General features: G+C 35.6%; 7 protein-coding genes and 1 non-coding gene across 12 annotated transcripts; 4 read left to right on the top strand and 4 right to left on the bottom strand.

Annotated features, from left to right (window-relative positions):
- Nucleotides 1-222: 222 nt before the first annotated feature.
- Nucleotides 223-294, bottom strand: TRNAP-AGG (transfer RNA proline (anticodon AGG)). Its single transcript has one exon. It is a non-coding gene; the product is annotated as a tRNA-Pro (tRNA).
- Nucleotides 295-901: 607 nt separating this feature from the next.
- On the top strand, nucleotides 902-3,058 carry LOC111803670 (peroxidase 21-like). The gene is made up of 5 exons (XM_087127941.1): nucleotides 902-965; nucleotides 1,043-1,194; nucleotides 1,278-1,475; nucleotides 1,560-1,725; nucleotides 2,563-3,058. The coding sequence occupies exons 1-5, from the start codon at nucleotides 902-904 to the stop codon at nucleotides 2,964-2,966; spliced, it is 984 nt and encodes a 327-aa protein (XP_086984067.1). The 3' UTR covers nucleotides 2,967-3,058.
- A 621-nt stretch (nucleotides 3,059-3,679) lies between these two features.
- On the top strand, nucleotides 3,680-7,838 carry LOC111803062 (uncharacterized). 4 transcript variants are annotated; one of them, XM_087127940.1, is made up of 5 exons: nucleotides 3,680-3,866; nucleotides 4,777-4,971; nucleotides 5,663-5,975; nucleotides 6,035-6,294; nucleotides 6,504-7,838. In XM_087127940.1, the coding sequence occupies exons 1-3, from the start codon at nucleotides 3,791-3,793 to the stop codon at nucleotides 5,758-5,760; spliced, it is 369 nt and encodes a 122-aa protein (XP_086984066.1). In that variant the 5' UTR covers nucleotides 3,680-3,790; the 3' UTR covers nucleotides 5,761-5,975; nucleotides 6,035-6,294; nucleotides 6,504-7,838. The 4 variants fall into 4 exon arrangements, 1 of the variants encoding a protein (XP_086984066.1); XR_015422783.1 differs by having other exon boundaries at nucleotides 3,682-4,162; XR_015422782.1 differs by having other exon boundaries at nucleotides 3,685-3,844; nucleotides 6,881-7,838.
- LOC111803060 (cell number regulator 8) lies at nucleotides 5,453-7,167 on the bottom strand. Its single transcript, XM_023687319.2, has 3 exons — nucleotides 6,858-7,167; nucleotides 6,077-6,279; nucleotides 5,453-5,956 (listed from the first exon to the last, which is right to left on the bottom strand). The coding sequence occupies exons 1-3, from the start codon at nucleotides 7,165-7,167 to the stop codon at nucleotides 5,717-5,719; spliced, it is 753 nt and encodes a 250-aa protein (XP_023543087.2). The 3' UTR covers nucleotides 5,453-5,716.
- A 378-nt stretch (nucleotides 7,839-8,216) lies between the features above and the next one.
- LOC111803061 (uncharacterized) lies at nucleotides 8,217-9,756 on the bottom strand. The gene is made up of 3 exons (XM_023687321.2): nucleotides 9,569-9,756; nucleotides 9,334-9,500; nucleotides 8,217-8,417 (listed from the first exon to the last, which is right to left on the bottom strand). Exons 1-3 carry the CDS (start codon nucleotides 9,648-9,650, stop codon nucleotides 8,397-8,399), a joined length of 270 nt encoding a protein of 89 aa, XP_023543089.1. The 5' UTR covers nucleotides 9,651-9,756; the 3' UTR covers nucleotides 8,217-8,396.
- Nucleotides 9,757-11,248: 1,492 nt separating this feature from the next.
- Nucleotides 11,249-13,149, bottom strand: LOC111803666 (uncharacterized). The gene has a single exon (XM_023688174.2). The coding sequence runs from the start codon at nucleotides 12,864-12,866 to the stop codon at nucleotides 12,060-12,062; it is 807 nt and encodes a 268-aa protein (XP_023543942.2). The 5' UTR covers nucleotides 12,867-13,149; the 3' UTR covers nucleotides 11,249-12,059.
- Nucleotides 13,150-15,656: 2,507 nt separating this feature from the next.
- On the top strand, nucleotides 15,657-19,263 carry IQD2 (IQ-domain 2). Of its 2 annotated transcripts, none has more exons than XM_023687317.2 (6): nucleotides 15,657-16,078; nucleotides 16,496-16,597; nucleotides 17,119-17,451; nucleotides 17,683-17,904; nucleotides 18,043-18,162; nucleotides 18,253-19,263. In XM_023687317.2, the coding sequence occupies exons 2-6, from the start codon at nucleotides 16,523-16,525 to the stop codon at nucleotides 18,955-18,957; spliced, it is 1,455 nt and encodes a 484-aa protein (XP_023543085.2). In that variant the 5' UTR covers nucleotides 15,657-16,078; nucleotides 16,496-16,522; the 3' UTR covers nucleotides 18,958-19,263. The 2 variants fall into 2 exon arrangements, with proteins under 2 accessions (XP_023543085.2, XP_086984065.1); XM_087127939.1 differs by having other exon boundaries at nucleotides 16,376-16,597.
- Nucleotides 19,264-20,036: 773 nt separating this feature from the next.
- Nucleotides 20,037-21,572, top strand: LOC111803130 (mitochondrial import inner membrane translocase subunit TIM14-1). Its single transcript, XM_023687413.2, has 3 exons — nucleotides 20,037-20,195; nucleotides 20,714-20,892; nucleotides 21,137-21,572. Exons 1-3 carry the CDS (start codon nucleotides 20,193-20,195, stop codon nucleotides 21,291-21,293), a joined length of 339 nt encoding a protein of 112 aa, XP_023543181.1. The 5' UTR covers nucleotides 20,037-20,192; the 3' UTR covers nucleotides 21,294-21,572.
- The last annotated feature ends 1,213 nt before the right edge of the window (nucleotides 21,573-22,785 follow it).

Genomic DNA, 22,785 nt, shown 5'->3' with positions numbered 1-22,785 from the left:
GAAAATCGAGCCTATTGGGAATCCGCCACGTCAAAGATAATCATCGTCGTATGGGTACGGCCCATATTTTTCTCAACCGGCCCACTAGATGGGCTTCAACCATTTGTGGGCCGGAACCATTTTGAGATTATATTAAATAATTTCCTTTTTAAAAAAATTATTAGTAACAATGGGCCTTCTGGCGGCCTCAAGCCCATTTTAAAAAAACAATAAAATATAGTAGGGGCATTCCGAGAATTGAACTCGGGACCTCTCGCACCCTAAGCGAGAATCATACCACTAGACCAAATGCCCGTCTGGTTGAGGGAACCTTAATTACTTTATATAAAATATAATAAATTTCTAGATTTATTTATTTATTTATTTATTTTTTATATATAAACTAATGGAAAACTCTAAAATTCCCTGAAACTATAATTTTTTAGGATCAAGAAAATTCAATATCAGCCACCACTTTAAAATTTAAAAAAATAAAATAAAATAGTAGAACTAAAATCTCAACCACAAACTTTATTTATTTATTTATTTATTTATTTAATGGGTTAAAAGCTGCTAGGGATGTCAAAATAAATATAATTACCTCCATTATTCACAACACGTGAAGCCTCCAAATGTTGGAGTGCCACATATAAACTATATAATAATTAAAATCATAATTATCAAATCACTTGCCTTCAAATGCTACTTTCACTAATTAGGAAATTAATTGGAATTTTGGAAAATGGCCATTACCAAAAGTCAAATAAATTGGCTTCGTGGGCTTTTACCTAAAGCTCACTCAATTTTTTTTAATTACAATTAACTCTTTTTTTTAATAAAATAATTCAAATTTTTATATTCTTATTAATTTACCTATATATATATATATAGTAAGAGTATATCAAAGAGATCATTAGTAAAGATGGATGGGGTGGGCTCAAAATTTGCTTTTCTTCTATTGTCCGTGCTCCTTTTTTCCAATTCAGGTACTGTTTTTCATGCAGTTGTACGACAAATGATCTGAGTAAACTCTAAGTTGATAACGTTTATTTTTCAAATATAGGAAAAAGTCAACAATTGATAGTAAACTACTATAACGAGACGTGTCCAAGAGCGGAAGACATAATCAAAGAACAAGTTTTCTCCTTATACAAAAAACATGGAAACTCGGCGATTTCATGGATTAGAAACCTCTTCCATGATTGCATGGTGAAGGTAAGTATATGAAGAACATATAATGAACAAACAAATGTTATTTATATTTTCTAATTGGGTTTTATTTATTTTGTTAAATACAGTCTTGTGATGCATCTCTTTTGTTAGAGATCAAAGAGGAAGAAGGTGGAATTGTGTCAGAGATGAAGTCGTCAAGGAGCTTTGGGATTAGGAATCTCAAATATGTTAATAAAATCAAACAGCTTCTTGAAAATGAGTGTCCCGACACTGTCTCTTGCGCTGATATTATGGCTCTTGCTGCAAGAGATGCCATTGTTCTGGTATTTTGTTGGCTCTCTTTTAATATCGTGTTAATTTTAATTAATCTCTAACTAATTGTGATTATGTTGTGATTTGTTGATTAGATGGGAGGATTAGAGATGGAGATGAAAACAGGGAGGAGAGATAGCAGAGAAAGCTATGAAGGAGTGGTGGAAGAGTTCATTCCTAATCATAATGATTCTCTTTCGTTGGTTCTTTCTAGGTTTCAAGATATTGGCATTGATGCTCAAGCTACCGTTTCTCTTTTAGGTTTATTTTCATTTATTTTAATTCATACGTTTTCTTTTTTATATTATATTAATTTGGTTGATTAGAGATATATCTATTTAATATGAGACTGGGTTCTATGGGGACTCGCCTCGTAGGGCAAAGAACTGAGAGTTTGATAGAGAGAGTTCTTCGCCTTAAAGGACCAAGATTATATTCTCTGTTACTAATTCAAGTTTTTATATGTATATAATCTTCGTCATTTAGGACGGAAAAATTTTATCTACTCGACTCTTAGTTCTTTGCCCCACGAAGTAAATCTCCATAGATTATACTAAATTTCTACCGACCTTTGCAATATTTAAGTTTAAATTTTTATAAATTGTGAATATAATATTATATTTTGTTTATGAAATATTTTTAATTGGTTAGAATTTTTATTGAAAATGAAAACTTATGGGTTTAATTCTTAAAAAAAAATAAATAAATAAATAAATAAATTATTAATATATTTAAAATTGGAAACTTTCCGTTAAATTATTATTGAAAAATTAACAATCATTCAAATGTTGAAGACATTTAATATTATAAAAACCAATATATATTTTTGTTCGTTTGTTTTTATTACTTAAAAATATTAAAATATTGATTAAATTATCAAATTTGTGTCTATTTAATTTTTTTAGTTTATTTAATTCTTTTTAGTTGATTGAGCTTAAAATTTATTGGTAGAAATAGACAGAAATGCAATAAACTTCATTGTATCCTATAATTTTTTTTAATTAGGCTGAGATTTTCAAAATATTTTAAATTTAAAAATGATTTGAGAAGGGTATTTTTTTTTTATTATTTTAAAATAATCTTAATTCCATGTGTTAGGAGCTCACTCAGTGGGTCGGGTCCACTGCGTAAATCTAGTGAACCGGCTCTACCCGACAGTCGATCCGACTTTGGATCCGGATCATGGAGAATATCTAAAAAGAAGGTGCCCGAGCCCGAACCCGGACCCGAAGGCAGTTTTGTACGCAAGAAACGATTTGGAAACTCCGATGGTGCTGGACAACAACTACTATAAGAACGTATTGGGCCAGAAGGCCCTTTTGTTGGTGGACCAACAATTGGGCTCGAGCCCAATAACTCTTCCTTACGTCCAGCAGATGGCCTCCAATAACACTTACTTTCTGGCCCAATTTGCTAGGGCTGTGCTTTTGCTGTCAGAGAACGCCCCTCTCACCGACGAAGAAGGAGAAATTAGAAAGGATTGTCGACGTGTCAACAAGTGAAAGGCTAGTGTGAAAGACAATATGGTCTACATGTTCCTTTTCATGTTATATTACAAACTATATAATTTTATATACTCTTTTTATGCGTTTGATATTGAATGGATGCATAGAGTTGGGAGAATTACCTCGAGTTTCTCCTCTCCAATTGGATCATGGGCAACTATCATTCTCGAGTCAAACTGGCTAGCCTCATTCTTTATTGAGGTGAGGTGGGCTACACGAGTGTTTCAGCCTATGACTCATTTAATTTGAGGCTCGTTTAAGCCTTAGATTTGGTATTTCGGTCCTAATCACTGTCGATGCGAGGTGGGCTGCATGGGTGCTTTGGCACATGGCTCGTTTGGTCCCAAGGTCGTCTAGGCCTTCAGCTTAGTATTGCAATCCTAAACCCTTGGGGCGAAGTGGAACACACAAGTTTTGGGTCCGTTGCTCATTTGAGCAAGGCTCGATGATTTTCTTTTTAATTTCAATTCCAATCCAACTTTAAGCAATATTACATGGAACAATATTAAAAATAATCAAATAAATGATTTGAAGAAAAAAAAAAAAAAAAGACAAATAACATATTAATTTTGAGTCTTTTTCTTTCCTTTTAAAATTTATTTATTCTTTTAATTTATAAAAAAACAATTGGCCGGAAATACCAAAATCCGAAAACGGCGTCGTTTCAGTCCCGTGAGTGGAAATGGCCAAATACACTCTCCGCGACTTCCATCTCTTCGTACCTTTTGTATTTTTCTGGAAGCTTTGGCGGTTCATGTCTTTGGTACATCACTACAACAGGAACTCGTTGTATGCCATCTCTCCGCTTCTGAATTTCAACCATGGAAGAAGATTTCGAGTTCGGTGACAAAGTCCCGCCGGTCGTCAACCGCATGGTACTCCAGAGCTCCCTTGAAAGTATCGCGATGTCATTTCTTTCTTGCTTGTTTGCCGCCTAATCTGAGATCCCTGTTAATGCAGCTTATCCATTCTTTTTCTCCAACGAAGTTTTGATTTGGACATGGTTCTGGGTGTTTACTTTGAGTTTACGTATAATTGTCGATATTTTCTGTTCGATTTCGCTCTTGAGATCTGGCTCTGCAATCGACTGTAGAAAATAATGCTGTTGAATTTGTCTCTGCAATCTCTGCAATCGACTGTAGAAAATAATGCAGTTGGATGTTCCGTTTCTTCTTGTATACACACCTTGCTAGGTGATTCCCTTGTATTCTTAGTTTTTAGGTGGAATTTCTTTGTTCTGATTGTGTATAATTCGGTATCAAATATCTACTTTTCTGAAGAATGGTGCTGTTTTTGCAATGTTTTTAGGATGATGCGGATGCATGTGATCATTGTGTTATTTGGATGTCGGAAAAGATTTAAAAAAAACTGCACACCTTTTTTGCAATTTCCTGAAAATGGATGGAATTTTAAACTATAGGATGATACATGAATTTGTTAATTCGATCCTAAATGTATGACCGAACTTAGAATTGGTGGATGGTTTAATTGTACCTATTCAGTTAATAATAATAATAACAGTCCTGATCGGTTCAGTTTTTGATAATGTTAGAGGATTTTCCGTGCATCTCTGATATGGTATCCTCAGCATCTTTCGTAGCTAAGAATCAGATTAATGATTAGTTGGAGTACAAGGCTACAATTGATCTCCTTTTCGTGTTTACACATAACTTTGCTTGCATGAGATTGCTGAAGAAACCAGCCAGCTTCCTTTCTGGGGTGGTTCATGAGTTCCTTCTACAATTCTTGTTGTTGTGTATGTTCTGGTTCATGGTGATGAACAGTTAATATTGGCCTTGGTGCACAGGGGAACGTGATTGGAGATGCGGATGGAAGAGGATTCAATCCATGACTGATTGTGCTGCTCGTAGTTGGCGGGCTGCTCTTGGCTTTTCTTGTTGTGAATTATGCTCTCTACATGTATGCGCAGAAGACCCTCCCACCAAAGAAAGGAAGAAACCAGTTTCCAAGAAGAAGATGAAAAGGGAGAGATTAAAGCAAGGTATCTCTGCACCTGGCGTGTAGTAGTTAGTGCTAGACTTTTCTCTTATGTGCTATATTCCTGTGCCTCACTTGGGGGAACTAACAAGTTCTTCCATTTCAGTGATTGAAGAGTAGTTTTGTTTATGTTGTTAAGTTGTTCAGAATCTGAACATTATAACCGGAAGTTCATAGTCCCTTGTATCCTTAGAGATGAGAAATGATAGTAAGAGAGTAGTTTATATGGTATATTTTGATCCAATGCTGTTTGCCTTGCCTTTCTTGCCAATCCTAGGATTTTCTGATTCACATTGGTTACCAGGAATATACACAAAATAGATTAAGGAGAAGGGAATAGTTGGTAACTTGGACATGCTCACATTTAACAATATAGTTATAGTTCGATATGTTAGAGTTCTCCTAGCGATATTTGGTTCGGTTTCTTGTTTGATTCTTTATTTCTTTTTGAGCTCGTAAACGTGTAAACGTTCCTGGTTTAAAGATACAAGAAACAGCACAATAATTTTTGAACATTCAAACTTCAGGAAACAAAGCTGGCCCTGGTGGCCAAGAATCTTCAACAAATTCTATACACAAAGGAACAAAATATTATCCACAAATAGGAAATGTCGTCTTATTCTGAAACCTCGTCAGAATATTTTTCCCTCTGAAAACTTAACATCCGAGACTCATCAGCCCCTAATACATTGCAGGTCAGCAGCAAGACGCCACTGCAAAAGAACATGGAAAGCAGGAGGAAGATGATATCAGACTCCACGCCCCATGGACTGTTCTGCAGGTGGGATCATGACTAACACAGGACGAGCATTGAACCCTGGGTGAGGCATCCTCCGACGAAGTTCACGACCTTCCTGGCAAAGTGCACAGGTGTGACAGAAGACATGAGTTGCAAAGTCACAGACAGATTCACAGTGCTCACGCTGAACTTCGTCTTCAACACAGAGTCCACAACAGCCACATGACCTATGAAGTGCCTCGCAGTTACCCTGCTCGTCATGAAACAAGGTAATGTATAAACTTTCCTATCAATTGAATTGAATGTCAAGTCATGCATTCATTTGCAGATATTGAGAATCAAGAATGGTAAAGGAGAAGGTTCAACTTGCCTCCAGATTGAACATTCGGCGGATAGCTGTGCGGGTAGGAAATGTAAACCATGGAGCAAGGCAGTTCCAACCAAAGAAAGAGGTTCCAATTAAGTAGAGACCAGAATATGACATGCAATGGTTTGCAAAAGCCCCAGGAGTAGACCCAAGTCTCTCTGCGTTGCTTCCATACAGCATACAAGGAGCCACACTTCCAACAAGACCTACAAACACTCATTGTAAGTTGCTGTCCCTTATTTTCTCTAATTTTATTTCACTTTCTTCCCTAATTTTACCTCTTCAAGTTGAAGCAAGAAGTAAAACCCTAGTAGTCAGTACAAATCCCTCCCTAAAGAAGTTTATAGCAATACCCTCCTATAAATGTGTTGAATTCCTCCAGCCCCTCCTCCCCGTGAAAATAAGGATTCCTTTTCTTATTGTAATCCAGGCCCCATCGAGACCCCAAGGATCAGAATGGATATTTATTGGAAGATTAAGGATTAGGGAACTTGTTTATTCAAACCAATTAAAAGTGATAGAATGGTATTAGAGATCCAAGAATTCTGCATAGCCCAGATCTTATCTGAAACTCTATTTGAAGAAACAAAAGAATACTCCAGCCTAAATAAGTGCTAGCATACTAAGATCATGGTGGATAAGGCACCCTGTCTAAAGTAAGAAGAAGAATGTTTTGGTTGGAATAAGCTACAAACCCAAAAATCAGGGAAAAAGAATCACGTATCCCCAAAGCCTAACCTTTCAGCAAAAACTCAATTCAAATGAAGAAAACGAATCGACTTACAAACTTCTAGATCGCTACTGCAGAACTCATCGTGGCGACCAAGACAAGCGCAGAGACCAGTTTCCCATTGGGCCCGACCTACCGGTTCTCCCATCACACTACCATGAATCGGCAGCCCATCGGCAGTCCACCCATAATCACAGCCATCGCCGCCGTTCTCCTCCTCCGTATATTTCCGGACAGGAGGCGGCGGAGGTACCGCATCGGCCCTATCCCCCGTGGAGATGCGATGTGTATCCTTCTCATCCGCTTTTTCAACGACCTTGCCGAGAAGTGGGCTTGATTCCTCGAGGTTTTCGCCGTTGGCCATGATGAATTAGCAGAGAAAAGAAGAAACCCAGATCAAGAATTCAAAATCTAATGCGAAGAAATGGAGGAGACAAGGTCAGAAACTTAAAGGAAGCGCGATTCTTCCAAATTTTCTTCTCGTACGGGAGAAGGAAAACCATGTGTTCGCGGCTCCGCAGCGTTTTATTAGGATGCGAAAGCTTCCACCACTGGTTTTAATTGCACCTCAGCTATAATTAGGCAAAAAAAAAAAAAAAAAAAAAAAAAAAAAAAAAAAAAAAAAAAAGAAGAAAAAAAAAAGAGCTATTTCGACGGAACCATGGTTGGTTCGGCTCTAAACCGACCGACACAAACTGTCGTTTGGTTATAGGTCTCTGTTTCTCGCATTTGTCGTTTCATTCACACAGCCACGGTTACCGTCGACTACTCAGCCGCCATTTCACTAAAGGGTTTCTAATGCATCAAGCTCTTTCGCAAAGGTCAAGGGTTCAAGGAAGATTGTGCATCAACTTCTTTGCAAAGGCTAACTTAATCCTCTTCCAAAGGGATTACAAATGAAGGTTGTCGACTCCAACTATCTTTCATGTATGATCTATATTAAATCTGACTAACTTTCCATCCAACTTTTTTCGCGTTTGGAATATCTCATCAATGTCTCGTTAGAGTCTTTCAATGGCATGCTTTAATTCTCTCTCTTTACATAACAAAAGTGGGTCATCGATTCAAGTATAAGTATAACAACTCAAGTCCACCACTTGCAAATCTTGTCCAATTTGACATGTTATATATTGCTCTCACAGTTATTAAATGTGTGTTTGAGAGATGTTTTCATAGAATGTTTCGTTTCCCTCTCTCACCGAAGTGAGATCTCACACAAAATACTACCAACAATTAGATGTCCAACCTGTAATTTCAATTACCTAATTACAAGAGTAGAGCTCTATCAACTAAACTATATCATCAGTGATAGACAATTTTAAGGTTTAAGAATTTATTATACATATAAAGTTGAAAAACATTAAGAACTTTTAAAAATTAAGAATTAAACAGATACGGTAATTTAACCAATAATAATAATAATAATGTTGTGTATAATTAAAAATGCACAAACCCCAAACATACACACAAAAGATTGATGCAGTCATGTTCTGTACAGAACTATACTTGAAAAAGATGATGAAATTTATATCTGAAGTTCACTAAATCTGATTTTATTTGTAAACGTTGAAATAAATGCTTCCAAATCTTCAATTATGCACCCACCTTGCTTCCCTGCACAAATAAACAGAATAATTACGAAACTATAAAATAAATAAAAAATAAAAAAAAGTTATCTTTATTTTATTTTATATATTATGAAATGTAACATAAATATCCACTAATTTAACAAATAATAATAATAATAATAACCTAAGAAATTAATCTAAGCAAGTTTGGTTAAGTTCTTGGTAAGCTACGTGCTAAAATATAAATAAATGATTGCCCAATACACTAAAAATAAACAAATTCTTTACCCACCAATAATATTTAATGGGTGGGTGGGACAAAACAAAACAAACCTCAATTTTTAGTTTTTTTTTTAATAAATATATTTCTTTTTTTTTTTCATTATTATTATTACTCTTTTGTTCTCAAAAGTACCAATTTCGCACGTACATATGGAAATTTTATTTTTTTAAAAAAAATATTTATTATGGAAGTAAATACAAATAAAATAACCCTTTTATTTATGTTTGGAAGTAAACGAACTTCACTATTTTTTAAAACGCAAGAAAAATAAAAACATATAAACAATTTAAATAAAAATTATGTAAAAAAAAAAAAAATATATATATATATATATATATATATATATATATATATATATTGAAGCTAGAGATGTTTATTTCAATTAAAACGCTCTAACTTAGGGAGAATGGAGAGTGAGCGGAAAGAGACTTTTTTCCATGAGCTAAATAGAGTCGGGTCGGGAATTCACATGGAGGATCTTCATATCAATGAATTCCAAAGGATCTCCATCTCAATTTTCATAAAATTAAATGAAATAAGAGGCAGAGATAACCCCTCCCGCTCCATGGACATCGAACCATTTACTCTAGCTAGATAAACAAATCACTCCGAAAGAATGATATTTATCGTCACAAACAAAATCGTAAAAAGAAAAAAGATTGATAAGTAATAAAATGACCTTGAGTGGGTATGGAGGAGGGTGGAGAGGATGGTGATGATGAACAATCCATGGCCTTCCATGGGAGGGATGGGGAGGAGAAATATGAGAGGAGTGAGTCTCTGGTCCTCTGTAGTCTATTTCATAAACCTCTGACGAAGAACCCATGCCACCATTTTCAGATCCACCTACAAATTAAAATTAAATCAACCATTATATTTGTGTAACACCCATCATACGCAAATTACACACACACCTTCATTTGAAGAACAACAACATAATGAAGGGGTAAGCAGAAGGAAGAGGAAGAACACAGTGATCCTAAAGCTCATTTCCATGGCGGAAGATGGAGAACAACAAGAAGCAGTGATGAAGAGAGGAGAAATGGGAATATTATTTTGTGATTATTGCATGTATTCTTTTTCAGCTTTTGGACATTCAAACCGTCGCCATCCTTACAGCAATAAGTTGCGAGGTAACTGATGTCGATATGTTGGGTTGGAACATTTATTTCCCTCTAAATAACCCCCCACACATATATATATATACACACACACCCATTGTCACAATCGTACTCTATTGTACTTCTGTAAAAGTTGAACAACGATTGTGTGACATTTGTTCAAATTCAATAAATAAATCAACTGTGTGGTACTTTATTTTGTAATGGTAGGGTTTCATAAACGTGAGTCCATAAATGTAGCGCGCGTGAGATTAGTCGACCTATAATTTTAAGATAATTGAATTGGTGTACTAAATATAAGCTCGATTGGTTTGCCGCAAAATGTGAACCATATTTATGTGAGAAAAGTAATGTGTGCAAGTGCATGTGTGCATATAAATTGTAATGTCCTAACATTATACTTTCTACCTACCTTTCTTTTAATTCAAAAATTAATTCATACAAAATATTATATCCATTATCAATATTTTACCATTTAGAAGTTATAAACTAAATAAACTTGGAAAAAAAATATAAAGTATAGTTTTTATTTTGATTTTATGGAAGATGATTTGAATTTTAGAAACAAAAAAGAAAAAAACCTTCGAAGCATGCTTTTAAACTTATTTTTATTTATTATTTTTTAGTATAATAAGTAACCCTCAAAAATTTTAAAAATAAAATATGTTAAAATATACTTAATTGTGATTATTTTAAATTAAGTATTTTTTATAATTTAACCTTAAAAAATATATCGCACCTAATTATTTATAATAAATGCTTTGAAAATACAAGTCATACACCATTAACATTAACCTTTGAATTCAAATGCCATGTAAGATAGACACGTAGGTGGCTTATATGGACAGCCAAACAAATAGTTACACGTGTTTAACAGCTGGACGATATGCTATTTATTTTCTGCATTTAAGCCTGGATCTACCTGCTTCCTTAAGATATTATATATTGAATGTAATTTAGCACTTTTTTTTTTTTTGGTATTTTATCACTTAAAATTGTCAATAAATTTGTTGTTTTAAATTTTTTTGTTAAATTTATTAAGAAAAATGTTGATTTTAATTTTTAAATTATGGTTTTATTAACCTAGAAATATCATTGCGGTTTTGAATAAAATGAATAGGGCGATGTGATGTGGCGTTCGAGTGACTTCCAAATCAATTAAGATGTTAACATACGAATGAAATTTTATACTGATGTGGTGTTCGGTCTCGTGTACTCTTAACTTAGCATTTAATTTGAATTAGTGTTGAAATGAGCTGGAATGATATTTGTACCCTTTTGAAAGGAGTGATCTCCACCGTGTTATAGAAAAGTGGTTATCAAGCATTGTCTTGACAATTATGACTACTTGTACGTGGGGGTACGCAAATTGTGCGTCAATGGCAATCATACACTCATGTCGACCACATGGCCAAGCTTGTGCCTATCAACGAGTGCCTTGTTGTTGCCAAGGACTTCAGTTTGGACATGTTCTCTTCGATTATCAGACCACATGATTAGGGGTGTGCATTAAACTCAAAAGCCTGAGATCTTGAACCGACTCAACCTAAATTGTATGGGTTGGGTTAAATAGAATTTTGAGTCGGGATGAGTTGATTTTTTAGGACCCAATCTGATTCTAGTTGGGTACGGGTTCAGTGTACAAAGAATTGAGTCAACTCGGCCCAACCCGATTGTATTAAAAAAAGAGAGAGAAGAGAGCGAGTTGTCAAGCCCAACCCGCCTTCTTTTTCCTTGACCCACTACCCAGCGTTACAGTATAATCTATATAACCCCAACCCGATTACTCCAGTCTCCTTCTACCTTTGGACTCACCCTTTTACGAAGTTGAAAACGTAAGTATCAAATTTAATGTCTTAAATTGGAATTTCAGCTACAATTTTGAGAGATTATATATTCAACACCATATCTTTAAAACCAAAATTTTACATGTTTATAAAAAAGAATTCTAAACGCCCCGACATTCTTTTATAACATGGTCATATTACTTCTCCAATCTATATTGCCTTCAATCCTGTTTTTAATGGGTAGCATCTTCCTGAGTGGATGGTGTAATATGCATATACGTGTCCAGTAGGTGCAAGAATTTAAACTTTGGACTTAAAATAAACCTCTAATTAGCAATTTCTATTTAAATTAAATAGTAAATGCACAGTTACCTTGCGTCTTCAGCCATGGAGGAAAGAACAAAGCTGGAAGACATTTAGTCATCTAACCGCAAGCTGTTCAATGAGTAAGAATCCTTCGCATCCATTGCCGACCTTTCTTCTTCCCCAAGATTCAATTATCCGTAAAGTTCCTCCCTAATTCTGCCAGGTTCCGATTTGCATCTCGTTAGAATCAGGCTCCGATTGGACATTGAGTTTTCCTCGATTTTGCTCTCTTTGTTATTTACAGAGCTTCGATCTTCTTCTCCGTTTGAATTTTCGAGTTTTCGGAACATTCGCTCCGAATTTTGGGACTCATTTTTGGATGCCGCTCCGTTTCCATTATTGTGCTCTGTTTTCTCTCCTTCTCCTTCTTCTTCTTCAGTTCTGTCGCTCCTAATCGACGAAATCTCGTACCGATTGCCGTAAAACGACGACCGATGAGGTGCAGATCTACACCTCGTCAGGATAAGAGCGTTTTTCGGCGGCGATGGAGCCGATGACGCAAAGACCTCATCTCTGGCTGCTCCCTCGCTCTCTTCATTTTGCTCCGAATCTTCCGCTTCGTCTCGGACGCGAGATTCAGTGATCGATGATTTTCGTCTAATTTCACGCTTTCCTTGGAAGAACATCGTCGACCTGTTCCAGAAGGTTCTACAATGGCGTCGATTGAAAGAGAGAACGCTTCTAATCCATCGGCATCGCTTGGCGGGAGGTCTAGAGGAACGTTTATTGGTACGGACTTGGCCCATACAAGTAACCTTCGGAGAGGACGGCTCTTGAGTTTCAATGGCGACGTTCTTCTTCCTGATGAAGATCGGACTGGAGCGAGACCGGCCGCTTTTACTCCGATTTCCGGCATCAGCCCTCAGAAAGCTCATCAATGGCGGCGGAAACAGGTCGATCCGACTGGGACTGGAAATCGGTTTCACCGATTGCTTCATTGCAGTGATGAAAATTGAAACACGGATTGAGCGAGTGGTTTGGTTACGTCTCGACTCGTCTCGTCTCGTCTCTACCTCCACTACTAAGAATCTGTGCAGCAGATTGGTCGCTATGGTTTCATGTCACAGAGCTATCTGTTTATCCCCTTCGAGTTTGTTTTCTTTCTATTTTGGAAATTGGCATTTGGTGCTTTTGCATTCCAAATTTTCTCCTCCTTTTTTCTTTTCTCCTGAAATTATTTGTAAATTCTAACAATCACAGAATATTTGTTGCTATAATATCAATCCTAAATTATTACTTTTTTTTTTTCTTTCAAATAAAATATATTCATATTTTGTTTCATATTTTACTTGGACTCAATTTTCTTAATTTGGTGGATTTCTTTTTCCTTACATAATATCTTCAACCGACATACTAAATATATATTAAAAAACAATAACATACGAAATACAACTATATTACCTGCTCTTTTAAGAATATATATTCCACTTCTAGAAATTTAAATTCTTCTAATTTTTTAACTAAAAAACGGTCTTTAATAAGATATGTTTAGAGACAAAAACGAAAACCTAATTAAATGATTTGAAAGCAATTCGACAGTAAAATTATTTTATAGTGTTTTTTAAAATGTTCCACCATCATAATTTTTTAAAATTTAAAATTTAATATTATACTATATTCTTTAATAATTAAAAATAATCTATAACATAATTTTTAATTTAAATATTATAATTAATTTCTCAAAATTAATTAATTTTTTTTAATATAAGAAAAGAAAAAAAAAAGCATATATATATATATATATATATATATTTATTTATTAACTTAGGGCAGACACCTATATGGTATATAATGCCTTGATCAATCTATCTATCTCCATTATAATAATGTTGGCTACTTTTTTTTTTTTTTTTTTGATGGATTTGACATGAAGATTTGGAGGACTTGTTTGGATTCAAATCAATCCCAACATCTTTCATTTCATAATTTATCATAATTTTTTTTTATTAGCTTGGATAGCCGAGCGGAGCCATTCCCTTTTATGATACTGAATCGGACAAATCAAGAAAATTAAGAAACAAATTTATTCGTCGAGCAAAAGTAGAGAGAAGAATTCGAACCCTCGATAATTCTTTGTTTCAAAAAAAAAAAAAAATAAATAAATTTGATCTCCTAAAAAAACCCAATCAACCTAACTCAACCTGTATCATTTAAATTGAGAATTCAAAACTAAGTTAGTTAATTGTTTTCTAGGTGGGATCAAATCAATCCAAATTTAATGGTATTAGAAAAAATGTGTTTTTACTTATAATAGCATATATTTAAACATTTTAATTTTTATTAAAGATAAAAATTTGAATAGAGTATCCGAACAACTCCAGCTAACTATTTTTTTTTTTTATAAATATTTAAAAACATATTTTTTTAAAAAAATGTAGTTTTAAAATTGTTGTCAAATAGTATTAAAAAAACACCCAAATATAAACTACAAATTCAATCTTAGTTTTCAAAATTTCCCTATTTTTCTTGAAAATATCATCCTATTGGGCTCGGAATAAAGTACGAGATCCGGCCCAAATCATTAGGTGGGTCAAGGTCAACCCGGAAGGTTTGGCCCAAATTCTTTTATGAGTTCTCAATTTATTAAAAGAAATAAGAGAGAATTGTTTTAACTTTTTTTTTTTTTCTTTTTTTTTGAAATTTGCTAACACATTCAAATATTTCATGTATGATTTATATACTAAAGTGCTAGAAAAAATATATTTTAAATACAATAAATTTCAAACAAGTAATTATTCGATTTTTGTTTATTTTCTCAGTATTTTAATTTTATTTCGTTAATTTTTTTTCCAACATAACTAAGTTAAATCTGTATAAAAATTAGCAAAATGGAAAAAAGAAGAACAAATAAATAATATATAAATATAAAAAGAATGAAGTGAAATAAATAAAAATAAAGAAGGAATATATATCAAATAAGTTGGCGGCACGTTGGAAAAGCGCGTGCAATGGCGGCACAATAATTAATGGCCACGTGGCTCTTTGCCAATTGTCAACTGCCAGCTAATTTGCTCTTAATCCGCTTCTCAATTTCCAAACTAATCGCTCTTAAACTTGATTACATCTGTTTATTTATTTATTTGCTTTTCTCATGCCCTCTTTTGTCTTTTCACTATCCCTCTCTTTTCGACCCACTCTATATCTCAACCAATTATATAATAATTAAAATATAAATTTAATGCTAAATTTTTTTAACTCGTTAACAATTTTTCTAATAGATTATCAACCGATTAATTATATATAATTTAAGTTAAGGATAAATTAGATATATATATATTTTTTTGTGTGTAATATTGGGGTCACTATTAATGGATAATGAAAGAAAGAAAAATTAAATGGATAAGCTGTAAATAAATGTTTGATTATGAATGGACAATTAATAATTTTCTTTTATGAAATCATATTGCTTTTCCAAGATTTCCATAATTTTCTCCTTTCCAAATTCGCATCAAATTTCAAAACCTTATTCAATGTCACACTAAAATATTATTTTGAAATTTAAATTAAAAAAACATTTTTATAATACTAAAAAAATATTTTATCTATAGTTTTATTATTTAACTTGGTAAATTTTTATTTAAAAATATATTTTAGTCTCTAAATATTAAGTTTGCAATTTTTAAACAATAAACTTGGTATTTTTATTCTTGATAATTTAAACCAATAAAAAACAAATTCTTTATTACCTGAGCCGTTAGGAAGGTCTGACTGACAAAAGAGAAAAGATGAGAGAAAAGAAGGTGTGAAGAAGAAGAAGAAGAAGAAGAAGAAGAAGAAGAGCAGGAAGCGATTTTCTCTTTCAGTAAATGGAAAATCAAAGCAAAAAGTAGTGGGGCCGTCTGATTAGAGCACAGCCCACCTAGTTTCTCTTCGTATTCTCTCCCATATCATTGAGCCCTTCTTGGCGAGATCTGATTATTGCTTTCCCTTTGTTTTCCCCTTTACAAAAGCCACACGGAGAGAGAGACAAACCCACAAGCCGACGCCAAATCGCATTCACAGGGCTTCCTAAGTTCGTCCTCTCCAATCCTTCACCCCCAACCCCTTTTTGTTTTCTTTAGCTCAGAAAGCTAAGGAAATGGAACCCCACTGACTTGAAGTGAAGATTGAAGAAACCAAGCTCCTTCAGATCTGAATCTTCTCATTTCAGGTTCTTTTCCTTTTCTGCTGCTTTGTTCATTCAAATTTTGTAATGGGGTTGTGGTTTAGTTCGTAATTTCACTTGGGTATTCTTTCGATTCAGTAATCATCTCTTTGTTTAATCTTTTGTAATGGGGTTGTGATTTTTATCTCAATTGTGCAATGTTTTGGTTGGGAGCTGTCATAAATTATATGTTTCTTCTGTGTTGTGGGGTTTTTTTCTGCTGAAAGAGGGAAGAGAAGGTGAGATCTGATGACTTGGGTTCCCTCAATTCTAACTTATGAAGTTATTTGGCCTACAACACAGGACTTCCCTCCTCCCTCAACTGCATTGTTCACAGGATACTTGTATTGTATTTATGCAAAAGTAACTTTATCGTATCAATGGCCATAAGTGTGACTGATATATTTTACTTGTGCCCATCAGGGGTTTAGGCATAGGAATGATAAGGAGATGGGAAAGAAAGGAACTTGGTTTTCTTCTGTAAAGAAAGCTCTCAGTCCAGATCCCAAACACAAGAAAAATCAGGTATGAAGGTTACTTCATCCTAATTGAGACTGATTTCGACTTTCTTAGGTTTCTTAGGTTGTTGAGTATGTGTAACAGCCCATGATCACCGTTAGTAGATATTGTCCTCTTTGGACTTTTCCTTCCGGACTTCCCCTTCAAGGTTTTAAAATGCGTATGCTAAGGAGAGGTTTCTACACCCTTATAAAGAATGCTTTCGTTCCCCTTCCTTGTTAGGAACGAAACATTCCTTATAAGAGTGTGAAAACCTTTCCTTAGTAGACACGTTTAAAAACTGTAAGGTTGACGCGATACGTAATGGACCAAAGTGGACAATATCGGCTAGCGGTGGACTTGGGTTGTTACAAATGGTATCAAAGCCAGTTACTCGCCGGTGCGAGGCACTGGTTGGAGTAGGGCCAGACCCTCTCCATGTCAGACCGGTTTTAAAAAACCTTGAGGGGAAGTCTGAAAGGAAAAGTCTAAAGAGAGTATATCTGCTAGTGGTAGGTGGTGGCTTGACTGTTTGAGTGTCTGTGCAGAATTCTAAGGAGTCAAAGAAGAAATGGTTTGGAAAGCAAAAGCATCCCAATTCAGATTCTACAGAGGCTGTAAGAGTGGCATCACCTCCTCAGCCAAAAGAGGCAAATATCATCCATTCAGAGAGTGAAGAAAACAATGAGCCTTGCTACGATGAAGTTGCTTCTGCAGCTACTCAGGCTTATGAGGCTAGTGTTTCTACTATTGAGCCAAATGTTGCTACTCCTTTTGCTGCAGCCGAAGTTGTGCAACTCTCTACACAAACTCATATTTCCAGCCCACCTAAGGAGGAAATTGCAGCAATCAAGATCCAAACTGTATTCCGTGGATACCTGGTAATAGTTCCTTATAATAGTCTTGCCCTTGAAATCTCTCTGAATCTTGTGCGAGGAATGACCGTAGAGGTGAAGAACGAAGCATCCTTTATAAGGGTGTGAAAACATCTCCCTATTTGAGGGGAAGCTCGAAAGGGAAAGTCCAAAGAGGACAATATCGGCTAGTAGTGGACTTGGGCTGTTACAATCACATACCCACAAATGTCTTATAGTTTTATTGTTTTACTTCAGGCAAGAAGGGCGTTACGAGCATTACGAGGACTGGTGAGGCTGAAATCACTGATGGAGAGTTCTACTGTGAAACGCCAAGCGTCGAATACCCTTCGTTGCATGCAGACTCTTGCTCGCGTTCAATCTCAGATCCATTTTAGGAGAGTTAGAATGTTGGAGGAGAATCAGGCTCTCCAGAAACAACTCCTTCAAAAACATGCAAAAGATCTTGAAAGCTTGCGGGTCTCTTTCATTACCATTCTTTTATTTGTTTCATTCTCACAACAATGAATCCCAAAATGTCATCTTTTGAGCATAATATCTATAAACTCAACATATGATAGTAGCTTCTTAAGCCCTTTGTTAATGATTATACTGCAGATTGGAGAGGAATGGGATGACAGCTTACAATCAAAGGAGCAGATTGAAGCTGGTCTACTGAGCAAATATGAGGCTGCAACGAGAAGGGAGAGAGCCCTGGCATATGCCTTCACTCATCAGGTGACATGTTCTAAAATCCTCATCCATAGATAATGATAAGGGTATCGAGTTTTTGATGAATGAAATTCTAAGTTTGTTATCTGTCTACAGCAAACCTGGAAGAATTCTGCAAGATCTGTAAATCCAGCGTTCATGGATCCAACTAATCCCACCTGGGGTTGGAGCTGGTTGGAACGATGGAGCGGGGCTCGGGTGCATGATGCTCCTGACCTGACAAGAAAAGAGTCGAATAACAGTCGCTCCGGTACGAAGACGACAAGTCGTGGCATTGTTGGCGGAGAAATCAGCAAATCATTTGCCCGCTTTCAGTTGAACTCAGAGATGGATTCCCCAACTGGCAGTCATAAGACAACTCACTCTGCTTTCAAGCCTTCCACAACTCCTTCCAAGCCAGCTTCATCTTCTGCATCAAAAAAACTAAAGCCTCCAAGCCCAAGAATCCTCTCCATTCATGACGATGACTCGAAAAGTACTGTCAGTGTGCAGTCTGAAAGATTAAGAAGGCATAGCACGGGAGGAGGATCATCGGTTAGGGACGATGATAACATGTCGATCACAAGCGCTGTTCGGAGTTACATGACACCTACGGAATCTGCAAAAGCAAAATCCAGATTGCAGAGTCCAATGGGAGTAGAGAAGAATGTAACAACTCCAGAGAAAGGGTCTTCAGCAACAGCAAAGAAACGGCTATCTTACCCTCCTTCACCAGCCAGGCCAAGGCGACATTCCGGTCCGCCTAAGATCGAAGGCAACCCGGATGCAGGGAAGAGCGTTAGCAATGGAGTTGGTGGCTAAATGATACTCAGAATGATTTGAACTGCAGAAAGGCAAAGAGTGAAGAAGATTGGTTAAATCTGTTAACCTCTTACAATTTAATTCAAAAAGTTTTCCACACACACCACCTATCATTTGAATTGATACATGAAATGGTATTTATTCATTATAAATGTGTTTAAATATGTTCTGGGCATCTGTTAAAATCTTGAGTTGATACCCAGAAAACCACAGGACAAGGCAAGGATATGTTGTGGGTCACTGCTATTTCCATCTTCTTTGTGATTATCATACTGAATCAATATCATTCATCAGTTATTATTATTATTCTTATTAGTAAAGACGATCAAGTAGTTCGTTGAGGTGTATTCGAGCTCACCGAGCTCACTTGCAACATAGAATCTCACACCAAATGTGTCTACCCAACCCACTTTAATACTTATGTTAGTACTGAGTTGAAGTAGTGTCGAGCTAAACAGAGTAGAATGACATGTCTTATTAGAAAAATGAGTTTTGAAGTTTATTCTAGTTTTTTTAACATTCTTAATCGCTTCACGTAGATGTTCAATCGATTTTTGAGTGAATTTTTCAACCTATTTGGTTAATTGGTAGACTTGTTCCCTCGCTAAGGGGCTCAATCGCCTTATCAGTTGATCTCCCTTGTCTTATCGTACCTCTAGTAAACAAAATTTGGGTAGCGTCTCTCTCCTTAACTCGAACTCAAAGATCTCGAGGTTCCATTGCTTCCCCGAGTCTTGCACTCGAGTGAGTAATCCAACTGCAAAATATATATATATATATATGTTCACTTTTTGTTTCAGATACAATTTACAATATAATAAAAGAAAATATAAGATCAATTTAATTGCCGACACCACTTAAAAATTAGAATTAAAAATATTTTTCAAAAAATACAGCTAATATTACAATTTATTAAAGAATTAGAAGCGAAATATTTTCAACTTTTTTTTTAAGAACCATATAAATTTAAAGTTAAATTTTTAATTAAAATAAAATATCTTAAATGGAACTTGCCGACCAAGAAATTCCGAAAATAGGATGAGCTAAATATGCGTTAATATATAAAATTTGTAGGTTTTATAAAATATAGTAATACTTTTCATATTCCGGGACTTTTCTCGGCCCTGATCAAATTCGTGTTCCAGAAACCCTAGAATCCAATTTTGGAGGAAAGCCAAAACCCATAGCCATTGAATGACATTTTTCCTTCCGTCGAGCTTAAGCGTTCTTCATTGATGGTGAGTCTTCGATCATTCTTCGTTTTCTTTTATGCGTGTCCATCGGCTCTGGGACTTTTTTTTTTTTTTTCTTTTTTTTTTTCTTTTGTGCTTTCTTGTTGGTTGCTTGTATGTTTTTGTTCGAGAACTTGAAACTGCTGATTCTTTTCGAATTTTAAGACTGCGGTATTGCATTATGTATCTGTTAGTTTGCGGGGTGTGTTTGTTTTATGAGAAAATTGGAAACATTTCGGTCTAAAAACTGTATTTTGATACTCAAATCCATTTATTTCCCTAGCTAGCAATTTTGAGTTCAGTATTGTTCATTCTGCTTTAATGGGATTTTGCCACTTACTTACTAGGGCTTCTGCTGCCTGAATCTTGTGGAGTAGATTCCATCGTTTCCTATTCTTGCTTTTATCGTTCGGAGGATTTTCGAACTTCCTATGTTACAGAACACTGATTTTCGCAGCTGCTGTTCTATTGGCAACTACTCTAATATTTTGTGTGTGTGTGTGTGTGTGTGTGAATCATTGTAGGCTACACCATTGATTACAGGAATTGCTGTTGCTGCAGCAGCTTACGCTGGTAGATATGGTCTTCAGGCTTGGCAGGCATTCAAGGCGAGGCCGCCAACAGCACGACTGCGCAAGTTCTATGAAGGTGGCTTTCAGCCTACAATGACAAGGAGGGAGGCAGCTTTAATTCTTGGAGTTAGGTATTTACTGAGTCTTATATGAGACAATCAAACTCCTGTCCCTCATAGCTCCGTTAGTTTTCCTCCTATTTTTGTTTTCATCTTCTTGGCTGTGTTTAGATGTTAAACCCCTTTTGAAGATAGAATATCTGTGCGCGCGCGTGCTTTAGAGCTATCATTCATCATAATGATCTGCATACTCTCCCTAATACGTCTACCCTGTGCCTGCCCGTGTCTAAGATTTTATCTTCATTTATATTGTCAGGGAGAGCACTCCAACAGAAAAGGTGAAAGAAGCGCACAGGAAGGTGATGGTTGCAAATCATCCAGATGCCGGTGGCAGCCATTATCTTGCTTCCAAGATCAATGAGGCCAAAGACATCCTGCTTGGGAAAACCAGAGGAAGCAATTCTGCATTCTGATGATTGTTGCTGCCAGTTATTTGTTCACTTAGCAAGCATATCTCAACAAAACGCCGAGGACCGCCAATTTTCTTGCTTACCTGGTGTGCCAAAATTTTTACATTAATTAAATTTACTTATGTCTGATTGATTCCTAGAGATCTCATATGTATACTTCCTACTCTGGATTTATTGAAAACAATGAGAAATCCTGTTAGTTTGACTGTGATTACTTGCTATTTAGCAATAATGTATTATGGATAAGCTTCTTCCTATAAATTCTGGGAACTTTTCTGTGTTCTTACTTGCATTAGCACCCACTATTGAACCCTCTGCTGAACAATCCAGGTTTCTGAGAAACTTAGATCTCATTTCATGCTGCATATTAGGTTTAATAAGGACATAAAGAAAGGGTATGGGATATTTTAATCTTATCACCCATGAGGTAGATTGCACAAGGTTAAGTTAAACTAATCCTACAAAATTTCAATATTAGCCAAGTAGATTATGTTAACGCTTGTTTTGAGGTATAAACTCAACAAAAGCTAATAGCAACTAGCTCTATAGAGTTCCAGCTTCTCTTGTAAACTAAACAAACCTACCTAACTTTGGAGGAAGATTGGTTATTTGTTGCGAAGTCCAGGCGAGTTTAGTGAAATCTGATAAATCAATCCTTGTGTGATCCCCCCTGGGAGGGTCCCAGAAGGTTCTAAATTTAATGAGAGGAGACAAGTGGATAAGCATTGCCCTTAAATGATTTTGACAGAGAGATCCAATCTGATTTTGTGCTCCAAATGAGTTGCCTTTTCAGTTTGTTCACTTTATCATGTGTTTGTACTAAGAACCACCTCCATCCCATTCCTCACAAATGAAGAAAATTAAAGTAACGGTACATCCTGTATTATGTATTATGTGGTTCATTTGCAAATGAGGTTTAATAGAAAATTGGCTCGAAGTCCAAGACTAATAAAGCTCAAGTCCAATAGGTCACGTCCAAAGTCGATTAACCTCATGCTCACACTCTTCATGGAAGGCTCTATAGATGAACTCGACGACAATTGAGTGCACTTTCTTTTTAAAGTTCGAATACTCAAAAGACTCTTTATAACTTGAAGATCAAAATCCCTTTGAAGATCAAAGGCGCTTTGAAGATTAGAAAACTTCAAGACACGGCATGAAGGCAAGAATCGATCTAACTACAAAATCAACGAGCTAAGTATACTTGAGAATAAATGCTCCAACCCTAGAGACAAATTTACATTCGAGAGCAAGCTATAAAGTCCTTGTTGAGAGAGGAAGAACCATGAAACAAATTAATATAAAATCAAGTTCATTACACGCAATAAATCTCTCTACACCGCTCGTAAGAACAATCTAATTAGAAATTCTTAAATGAAAAAATCTTTCCTACTTTCAAATCAAATTCACAATAAATATGGGCCAATGGCATGTCCAGTCCTCGGTTTAATTACAAAGTGACTTGTCCCCAACTAATAGCCAAGTTGGTTTGCTT

The sequence above is a fragment of the Cucurbita pepo genome, chromosome 10, assembly GCF_057944985.1.
Source record: "Cucurbita pepo subsp. pepo isolate OVF chromosome 10, ASM5794498v1, whole genome shotgun sequence".
Lineage (NCBI taxonomy): Eukaryota > Viridiplantae > Streptophyta > Magnoliopsida > Cucurbitales > Cucurbitaceae > Cucurbita > Cucurbita pepo.
Note: the sequence above shows the minus strand (reverse complement) of the source record. Positions and strands in the feature narration are given on the sequence as shown.